At 48.1% G+C, this 10986-nt stretch overlaps 1 protein-coding gene across 1 annotated transcript; it reads left to right on the top strand.

Moving 5' to 3' along the window:
- Positions 1–1060: 1060 nt before the first annotated feature.
- On the top strand, positions 1061–2707 carry CCR75_002016 (uncharacterized protein; the record flags this gene model as incomplete). The annotated part of the gene is made up of 1 exon (XM_067960116.1): positions 1061–2707. One exon carries the CDS (start codon positions 1061–1063, stop codon positions 2705–2707), a length of 1647 nt encoding a protein of 548 aa, XP_067814911.1.
- Positions 2708–10986: the final 8279 nt, after the last annotated feature.

Here is a 10986-nt window from a genome sequence, read left to right as displayed (position 1 = left end):
TGAGTGTAGTGCCCCACGCCAAGCACCGAAAGGTACTGAACGTAATTTTGGACCGTATGCCAAAAAGGGCAACGGTCGCGGATCCGGCGTTGTTTCAAAATCGCAACAACGAGGCGGACCGCCAAAAAACGGTCGGGTCGGTAGGGGCGGACGACCTACTGATCCAGCAACCTCAAGAGAACTTGTAAACCTCTTGACTAAAGTTGGTCCAGACACACAATCATTATGTGTCTCTGCACCTGGTGACGAGGTGTCCCTCATCACCTTATAGGTAAAAGTGACAAATGATTTGTCACTTAGAGCCCTAGAAGACTGCAGAGCATCGAAAGACTTTATTCGTCGCCAGTCACTAGAGGGTCGTAGGCTCAAATATGTTGAGCGCGACATCCCTACCACGAGGATGACGGTGCGTCTAGCGACAGGCGCATCGATAACAGTAATGAAACGCGTAGTAAAATTTCACTACACGTTAAGAGATTTACAGTATGATGATGATTTCATCGTACTGGATTTGGATGACAAATTTGATGTCATCCTAGGTTTACCTTGGCTCAGAAAATATGAGTTAAAGATCAGCTGACAGCATCGATCCGTAAAGATGCCTGCCACTTGTTCAGATTTATTTCTGGCGTTGTTTCCCATAATAAATGGGATTTAAGTAATCAACTATTTAATAATAGGATGAAAGGTATTTTACCCACAAGGTAAATGTACCACAACAAGGTTTCAACCAATGTGTGCCCATTCACCTTTTGACAAAATCTTTGTCATCTTTCGTAAATTTTTCAAATTTTAAAATATGTCGCTGTCTCGCTCCGCCTTATCCTGCGCATGGCACCTGCAGCAGTCCTTGCGTTGCTCTCTGCAGTCCTTGCAACCTTTAATTGACGTTTCCATTTTGCCGGACACTTCGCTAGGGGTGCGACGCTCGGCACAAAAGAATGCAGACTACCAAACGAGCATTGCATTACAGCTGGGGAGTCGTGAGAAGAAGAGTAAGGCGGCAGCAGATACTTTAACGCCTGAAGCGTTAGCTCAAATAATTTCAGACAGTTTCATTATGAAGAAGAGTCAGCGAGATACTCTCTTTAAAGATGTCTTTGTCACTAAGGGCGGTTTTGTGAACCTCGTCCTGCATGACGAATGGGTGGCGCGTCAGGCTGTGCGCTTGGCTACTGAGGGTGTCCGCCCTGCTCTTCTCCCTCCCAGTGAGCAGAAAAATATTCTTGTAGATTTCGCAGCTCCTAATATGGGAAAGAAGCTGCATGTTGGCCACCTAAGATCGTCCGTGCTGGGTGACAGCATCTGTAATCTACTCGAATTTCGAGGTCATCGGGTAGCTAGAATCAGCCACACGGGTGACGTTGGATCTGCCCTCGCTACCCTTATCGTTGCACTGCAAGCGCAGCAAATTCCTCTAGAAACCCTTACAGATGCGCAAATGGGCAAATATTACGAGTTGGGCAAGATGCAAAGTGAGGTGGATGCGGAGTTCAAGCACAAGGTAAAGGATGTTGTTCTTCAGCTGCAACGACTTGGTTCCGATACCGGAGTAGACCCAGACATCCGTAGGACGTGGGAACGTGCGTGTCAGGTGAGCCGGGTAGCCTATCAGCGCATTTTTAAACGACTTGGAGTTCACGTACAGGAGCGTGGCGAGTCCACGTACATGCCGTTCGTACCTGTTATTGTTCAAAAGATGAAAGACAATGGCTTAGCAGTCGAATCACGAGGAGCATTAGGCATTTTCCTTGACGGTCCGGACAAGCCGCCGATGCTGCTTCGCAAAAGCGATGGCGGCTATTTGTATGCGACAATAGATCTTACTTGTCTCTACTATCGAATTCATGGCTTTCCAGGGGTAGACCCAATTCTGTACGACGAGATTGTTTACGTGACAGACCAAAGCCAGCACCTTCACTTTAAGCACTTGTTCGCTGCTGTGCGACAAGCGAAGTGGGATAAACGACTAAAGAAAGAGAATGTGAAGTTGACACATGCCCCGTTTGGCTTGGTGCTTGGGAACAATGGTACAAAACTAAGCTCACGTAACGGAGCTTTTGATTATTTAGAAGATCTGCTTGATGGTGCGGTCGCAGAGTGTTCGAAACAATCTTTAGCTTCTGCAACCACTAGCACCGTCGCTACCGAACTTCTTCTGACAAAAGAGCAGATTGATGCGCAGAACCGCGTGATTGGAGATGCAGCAGTGCGCTACTTTGAACTCGCTCAGCAGCGCGAGCGAAATTACAAATTCGTTATGAGCAATGTACTTAACCTCAAAGGAAACACGGGCGTGTATCTCATGTATGCGTCTGCGAGATTGCAGGGCATTTTACGCAAGGCCAGTGGTTTGGAGAATGCCCAGACGTCTTGGGAATCGATAGTAGGACTCTCAAGCGACACTTTAGCAGCTCAAGAGTTGTTGGCTCAGGCATCACTTGATTGGCACCCCTCTGAGCGGGCCTTGGCGTTGCTTCTTTCTCAATTTCACGATGAAGTTGAGGCCGCTATGATTCATCTCTACCCTCACATCTTGTGCGACTATCTTTTTCGTGTGGCTGGCCACTTTCACAGTTTTTATGAGAAATGTCGAGTACTTCAAGACCCTCGTCAGGACAGTCGATTGTTACTATGTGCTGCAACTGATGCCGTGCTGCGTCGTGGTCTTCAGCTTGTAGGAATAAAACCAACTGACCGCATGTGAGGCAACCTGGATTATCGCTGAATTTATCTTCGAGGAAAGAATTTTGTGTTCTAACGCTCCCTATGTTATGCTCTCCACAACTGATGCTTATCATACCTTGTGATCTAAAGCCTATCTCTCGCTAAAAGACATCACGTGGCTCGAATGTAACATGACACAAATTTACTTCCAAAACAGGAATGAATATTATTATTTCCTAGATGAGAAATAACTGAGAAGTTATTATTAAATAATCGTTACTATAATTTACAATATTACCGTATTTGAACAATGAAACAACAGTTCTGCTGTTAGGTTGACTAAGTTTGAGTCAACCTGTAATGGGCTAAAGTTATCCTGATGTTACACAGTCCCCGTCAAGTACACTTGGTATACTTAAGGGGATGGTCAATTACTTAAATAAAGTAATTAAGTAAGTAATTAGATTCACCACTTGAGTGTGGTTCACATTGTGACCCACCCTTGTGTATGTGATGCACATAGGTGCATTCACATTAGGAAGGATGACGGCTAGCGGCATCCGTTTCACGAGGTATCTAGAAAGATACGCTCGCAATACATATTAATGTTCGCTACAGAGTGATTACATTTTATAATTGGTTAAAATAGGTATTTATATTTATTACGATTAAATATTAATCAGTCTGAAGCTACTTCCTACTTGGTAAGGGCGCACGAGGAGCCGGATTACCGCTCCCGTGACGACACGTATACCAGAGTACTTAGTGCGTTGGGTGAGGTCGCTAACGCGCCTACCACAACAACCTCACAACACGCGAGACTAGACGGTCAAACCGCTTTCTCGCTGTGCTAGGGTGTGAGCTTAAGCAGAGCGTTGCCGCATAAAGACGTGTCCGCGTACACTTGGTAGCACTAGACACACTTTCCTGGTGTCTTACCTCGAAGTCTGGTCCGCGCGATAAAACGTCAGCCAAGACATTCGACTTACCCGGCTTATAATCAACTTTGAAAGTGAATTGAGAGAAGAATGTGAGCCATCTAGCCATTCTAGGCGAGAGGTGCGGTGGGTTTATTGCAGTCCGCAGTGATGCGTGATCTGCATCAAGTACAAATGGTTCGGTGCCCAATAGGTGCACCCGAAACTTGACAAGAGCATACTTTATTGAAAGTAGCTGTTTTTCATGCACGGGGTAATTCAGTTCCGCGGCCTTTCATAGCCGGAATTGATAAGAGATGACACGGTCAACGCTGTTTCTGCAGGAGCGCGCTACCGATTGCGAAATTGCTTCCATCACAGACGACGCAAAATAGCTTATCCGCGTCTGAAAATGCCAAGACCGGTGCCTCAACAAAATATTGCTTTACTGTTGTGAACGCATCTTCTTGTTCATTTACCCAAATCATTCTGTGTCCTTTTTAAAAAGGTCAGATAATGGTTTAGTTGCTCAGCATAATTCTTGCTTTACTTATGTAAGTAATTAGCGAGCCCTATGAGTTGGCGCAAATCCTTCACATACCGTGAGATTGGCCATTCCTTTACCGATTTTACCTTGTCTGGGTCTGCTCGTACACCATGTGTACCCACGATGCAGCCCAGCACAGGTATCTCGGGAACCCCTTTGACGCACTTTTGCAAGTTAACGTACCATTAGGCGTCCTTTTAAGTCTGCAACACAGCGTCTAAATGACGCTTGTGCGACTCTATTGCGCGCAGCCCGTCCTCGGACCTACTCTGCACGAATACATTGTCATATTAATGCGGTGCGTAAGCACGGTGCTGACGCATTACGTAAACCGCCACTAGGTTAAATGTCGCTGGTGCGTTTTTCAAACCTCAGGGCATCACAAGCCACTCCCAAAGCATACCGCTTGGGGTGCTTACTGCCGTTTTGGCTACATTGGACTCTCTCATGAGTACCTGATAGTAGCCATCCTTCAAATCCAACGCGGAAAAGATAGTTGACTTTCCATGGAGTTCAACAAGACATCTTTCCGCGGAATTGGCGTTTGCGCCGGTATGGTCGCCATGTTCAGCTTATAGTAAACATGAACCACGTGCCATCCACCTGTGGCTTTACGCACACAAAAGGTCAGCCTGCAGTGAGGCGATTTGCTCTCACGCACATGTCCCGCCTTGGCTCGCTTGTCGAAGAACTCATCGATATAATCGACTTGTTCTTTCGGCAACGGCCATTGCCTGGTCACACAATACTTGGTGCCAGGTTCGAGGTCTATCTCGTGCTCGATGCCCCTATCTGCTAGTAGGCGGCTCGGCACTTTTCCTGGGAACACATCGCGTTTTTTCCACAGAACCTCAAAGAACGGACTGTCTCTCAAGGCATCCCATCCATGAGCAGCAAACCATTTATTTTTGTCCGTTTCTAAGGACGCTCTCGTCCATTGTGGACGACGAGCAACAGTCAACCAAGTTCTCTTCTGGAACTGGTGCGACTATTTCGTGGATCTTTCCCTCCTTTAATTCGGCAAGGAACAGATCCCACGACGTCTCTGGGAGATTTATTAACTCCTCGGCAGATTTACAGACTTGCCGGAGCAGCTCAACTGAGGATGCCTCCGAAATTTCGTCTTTGACGGCCTCGAACACCTCGTTCAAAGGTTTGTCCTCTTTATTAGAGACTGATTTAAAGGTCACTCGTTTAGACGTGCCTTAGAACGTCCTAATCTGTCGGGTACTCGTTCTTCGAGTCACCACGACCTTTTTCTGGGAAGCGGGTGCCGTTGCACTCCTGGCTAACGCACCCCTTCCAACCGCACCAGGCTCTAGGCACTGTGCCGATTTATGCGACGCTTGACTTCCTGTCAGCTCGCCGTCTACTGCCACAGGTTCTCGGCTCTGTGCAGGACATTCGGAAGCATGACTACTGGTCATCGTCCTTCTCACTACCCCAGTCTCCACGAGCTGGGTAGGAATTGGTGACGTTTGACATCCCGTCAACGCACCCTCAACTGTGTTCGACACGACATCAGTTGCATATGCCTCTCGCAGTAGCACATCCTTTCCGGTGCCCTGCGTAGAGCTCGCAACTGTGCGTGTACGCCAGTCTTTCCATGGTTGGTGTTTTGCCAACCATGGCATGCCTAGGATGAGGTCATACTGACTCTCCATACCTAGCACTGTGAACTTATCTTTACAAGAGAAGCCACTAAAGCTGAAGGCGAGTTCTACCTGAACTCCCTCAGACTTAACGAGCGCGCCGTTCGCTAAACGAACTGTCGCCTCGTCTCGCTTGCCATCCTGGCAAAGCGACTCAAACATCGCTGGTCTCTTTCTTATTTCTTAGAGCCGCGAGTTTCACAAAATTTGTGATGCACCCGAATCTACTAGGAGGGTCATCACCTGGTCATAGCCTCTTTCTTGAGCACTATAGACCAGCAGAGTTGAGGTCCGAAATTTCGAGACCTCAGGGACTATGCTTCCCATTTGTTCCACAACTCGGAACTTACGGGTAGCTTCAGAGTCCGTGTCAGTGGGGCATCCCGCCCCTACTACGCTCCTGCATTTCCCGACCCCTTAGTGGTCGATGTATAACTCATGCGTCGCGCACGCTGGTTCTTGCAATCGCCCTTTGGAAAGGGAGTTCTCTTGCTGGGCGTCTTTGCCCTACAGGGACCCTGGCATAGCAGCGAGCCATCATATGGCCGCGCTTGCCGCATTTAAAACAGACCACGTCTGCATTGCCCAACTCCATAGGAGTGGCATCTGTCCTCTCGGCCGACGGCTTATACCAAGCTGTCGCCGAGGCACTGTTGTAGGATTGCTCCTCAACTAAGGCAATTTGGATTGCCTCTTCCATCGTCGACGGCACCTTTCTGAAAAGGGCCTGTCGCGATGGGCCATGCCGTAGTCCGTTCATAAACGTGGGCACCTTAATGTGCTCCGGAATCGGACCTACGGTTATGGATGCGGACAGCGAGCGCATCTCTTGCACATACTCTTGCAGAGATCGCTTCGCCTGTCGCGCCCCAAAGAAGCGCGCCTGAAGCAACACTTCGTTGTTCGGCGGCTGGTACATGGCGCGAATCTTATCCTTAAAGATCGCCCATGAGGGGAACGCTTTTCTGTCCGCCATAAGCGCCGAGTAAGCCCACTCTGAGGCCTTACCGCGCAGATGCGACATAGCGTACGACACCATCCGGCTGTCGTCCTCGATGAGCTGGGCGACACCACATTGCTCCACGGCTAAAAGCCAGTGGACAATCGTGTGCGCCGCAGTTCCATCGAACTTGGGCGGGTCCATCCGAATGGGCCTCGGCTGATGCGGCCGGGCAGAGAGCATCTCAACAGTCCTGTTGAGAGCCTCGCTCCGAGCCTGCTCATGCCTCAGCTCATCCTGAGTCTGAGTGACGGACTCCGCCGCAGCATGGCTCTGTGCCTCGGACGCGGCCCTCCGCTGTCCGAGCACGAATGCCTCAAACTGCTCCAACTGAGCAACATGTTGCTCAGGAGGACTACCCAGGAGCCTGGCCAGGGCTTGTTCACCAAGTCCCTGCGCCATTAGCCCTGCCACCTCCCGATGATGTTCGGAGAGGTGGGGAAAATGAGCCCAATCAATATTGAGGCTCATCCTCACGTACACACGCAGAGATGCGGGTCGTGGGAAGGATTTCAAGTGCTACCGAGTGTAGGCGGGCACGTCGTAATGCGGCCACGCTCTACTTAGGCACACACCCTAGCACAGCGAGGAAGCGGTTAAACCTGCTTCTCTTGCGTGCAGTGAGGTAGTTGTGGTGGGCGCGCAAGCGACCTCACCCAACACACTAAGAACTCTGGTAAAGTGTCGTCACGGGAGCGGTAATCCGTCTCCTCGTGCGCACTTACCAAGTAGGAAGTAGTTTTCAGACTGATTTATATTTAATAGAATTAAATACAAATACCTATTTTTACCAAATGTTATCTGTATAGATATCATTTAATATGTATTGCGAGCGTATCTTTATAGATACCTCGTAACAGATGACGCTAGCCGTCATCACGGATGATGCTGGGCGTCATCCCTCCTAATGTGAATGCACCCATGTGCATCACATCCACAAGGGTTGGTCACAAATGTGCACCACACCCGAGTGTTGGGTATAATTACTATTATTTAGTAATAGACCATCCCCTTAAGTACACCAAATGTTCTTAACGGGGACTGTGTAACATTAGGGCAACTTAGCCCGTTACACGAACTGTTCGGACTGATTAGCGCGGTCTGTAGCACGACGGACGCGATTCTGGGCAAGTAGGAGCGCGTCGCTTATGCGCCGCATCGAATTCATATCAAGTTCCGAAACGATGCGACGATGAACAGACTCGGGCATCGTGCCAACGCGAAGAAGGGTGAGTGAAAATTTATTGAAAGATTTGTTAAAAAAGAAACTTGGCTACAGAAGTCACTATTTGTACGAATCATTCGTATGGAATAGTCAGTTCGTTATCAATTTAGGTTGTCACCCCAAAATACCATTTTTTGCGCATTTTTATGGTAGCTCTATCTGATTCTGCGTTTCTTATCCAATAAAAAGCGGCGATATCACTGAAATGGCTACAAGAATATAAAAATATGTCTATAGACGTGGAGCCATCTCCGCGCACGGCGGTGCCGGAGTAAATGGCTTCCTTGGCGGATTCAGATCCGATGCGGCTGGTAGAGGATCGGGTTTGTCGATTTCCTTTTGCACCGTCATTTCCTGGATCTTTCCTACACACGGCGCCCATAGTGCGGGTCACACTTTGAAAAAATTTCAATCGCGCGTGCCTGCACGGGTGCAGACGCGTTGACGAGCGAGCTAGCGATATTGTCAGTCAGACGCTCGCGTCCAGCCATGTCCAAAGCTTTAATGTAAAAGATGCCAACTTGCGAATAATTGTCGTCATCGTAGGTGGAATACTTGTCCACAGTTGCGTGGTCACCCTCATAAGTGCGAAAGCAGAGCGTTCTATTTTCTTATGGGCCTTTCTTGCTATGCGGAAAATAATTGCTTGTTCCATGCATGTTGCCATTCATAGTCATCAAGCCATCTCGCTGGTAGGTCTGTGGTTCAAACAAAGGACGATTAACTGGAAGCTGATTATAATGCACACCCAGTCGGTAGCGTTGCGTATCTTGATACGAAAAGAGACGACCTTGTAGCATCTTATCAGGCGATGGCTCAATACCAGGAACTATATACGACGGCGAAAAGGCTAACTGCTCAATTTCAGCAAAAAAAATCGTGGATTTCGATTAAGTACGAGTCGACCGACTCACGTGTCTTTGACACTTTTCAGATCGCACGATTTACATTAGGACGTTTGGGTTGTCCATTGCGCTTCGTTCGGCCTCGGCAGCGATAAACTTGTCAAACTTGATTTGGAGAGGACGAGCTTGGTCTAGCGTCGGGAGATCCCATACGCTTTTTTCGTATAATGGAGCCTTGTAGCCGCGCTTCAGAAGAGGATGCATCCACCAGATTGTCGCGATTGACAAGATGCTAGCAGTATTAAGCGGACTCCCCATGCTCGAGAGCTCTTGCTTTGAGCAATCTTTAAACCAAGGATCACTTAATTCCGAGTCAGCGGCTGTACTTGTATTGGCTGTTATATATGGCTCTTTAGGGGTACCTTTACACATTGAAACCCTAAATTGTCCCTTCTTCCTACGCGACAAATTGCGTAGTGAAGCGAGAGGTTGAATGAAGAACAAGTCAGTTCACAGCACAACTTCAAATACTAATGCCCAATCTGCCTCGTTATAAGCAAAGAGCCTGCGCTTGTAGTACGTGGTCTTGTAAAGAAATACCAACGAGTGTCTGTTGCGACCTTTGCCCCATCGTCTGTCCTCCAAGTCTTTATTATGCTTTGACAAAGGAGGCAGGTTACGAATAGTTGTGCAGGCCTCGATCTAAANGGTTGGTCACAAATGTGCACCACACCCGAGTGTTGGGTCTAATTACTATTATTTAGTAATTGGCCATCCCCTTAAGTACACCAAATGTTCTTAACGGGGACTGTGTAACATTAGGGCAACTTAAGCCCGTTACACGAACTGTTTGGACTGCTTAGCGCGGTCTGTAGCACGACGGACGCGATTCTGGGCAAGTAGGAGCGCGTCGCTTATGCGCCGCATCGAATTCATATCAAGTTCCGAAACGATGCGACGTTGAACAGACTCGGGCATCGTGCCAACGCGAAGAAGGGTGAGTGAAAATTTATTGAAAGATTTGTTAAAAAAAGAAACTTGGCTACAGAAGTCACTATTTGTACGAATCATTCGTATTGAATAGTCAGTTCGTTATCAATTTAGGTTGTCACCCCCAAAATACCATTTTTTGCGCATTTTTATGGTAGCTCTATCTGATTCTGCGTTTCTTATCCAATAAAAAGCGGCGATATCACTGAAATGGCTACAGGAATATAAAAATATGTCTATAGACGTGGAGCCATCTCCGCGCACGGCGGTGCCGGAGTAAGTGGCTTCCTTGGCGGATTCAGATCCGATGCGGCTGGTAGAGGATTGGGTTTGTCGCTTTCCTTTTGCACCGTCATTTCCTGGATCTTTCCTGCACACGGCGCCCATAGTGCGGGTCACACTTTGATGAAATTTCAATTGCGCGTGCCTGCACGGGTGCAGACGCGTTGACGAGCGAGCTAGCGATATTGTCAGTCAGACGCTCGCGTCCAGCCATGTCCAAAGCTTTATTGTAAAAGATGCCAACTTGCGAATAATTGTCGTCATCGTAGGTGGAATACTTGTCCACAGTTGCGTGGTCACCCTCATAAGTGCGAAAGCGGGGCGTTTTATTTTCTTATGGGCCTTTCTTGCTATGCGGAAAATACTTGCTTGTTCCATGCATGTTGCCATTCATAGTCATCAAGCCATCTCGCTGGTAGGTCTGTGGTTCAAACAAAGGACGATTAACTGGAAGCTGATTATAATGCACACCCAGTCGGTAGCGTTGCGTATCTTGATACGAAAAGAGACGACCTTGTAGCATTTTATCAGGCGATGGCTCAATACCAGGAACTATATACGACGGCGAAAAGGCTAACTGCTCAATTTCAGCAAAAACATTTGTGGATTTCGATTAAGTACGAGTCGACCGACTCACGTGTCTTTGACACTTTTTAGATCGCACGATTTACATTAGGACGTTTGGGTTGTCCATTGCGCTTCGTTCGGCCTCGGCAGCGATAAACTTGTCAAACTTGATTTGGAGAGGACGGGCTTGGTCTAGCGTCGGGAGATCCCATACGCTTTTTTCGTATAATGGAGCCTTGTAGCCGCGCTTCATAAGAGGATGCATCCACCAGATTGTCGCGATTGACAAGATGC

This window comes from Bremia lactucae, linkage group LG1 (genome assembly GCF_004359215.1).
Source record: "Bremia lactucae strain SF5 linkage group LG1, whole genome shotgun sequence".
In the NCBI taxonomy this organism is placed as follows: Eukaryota; Oomycota; class Peronosporomycetes; order Peronosporales; family Peronosporaceae; genus Bremia; species Bremia lactucae.
This window is presented reverse-complemented; position numbering and strand designations above follow the sequence as displayed.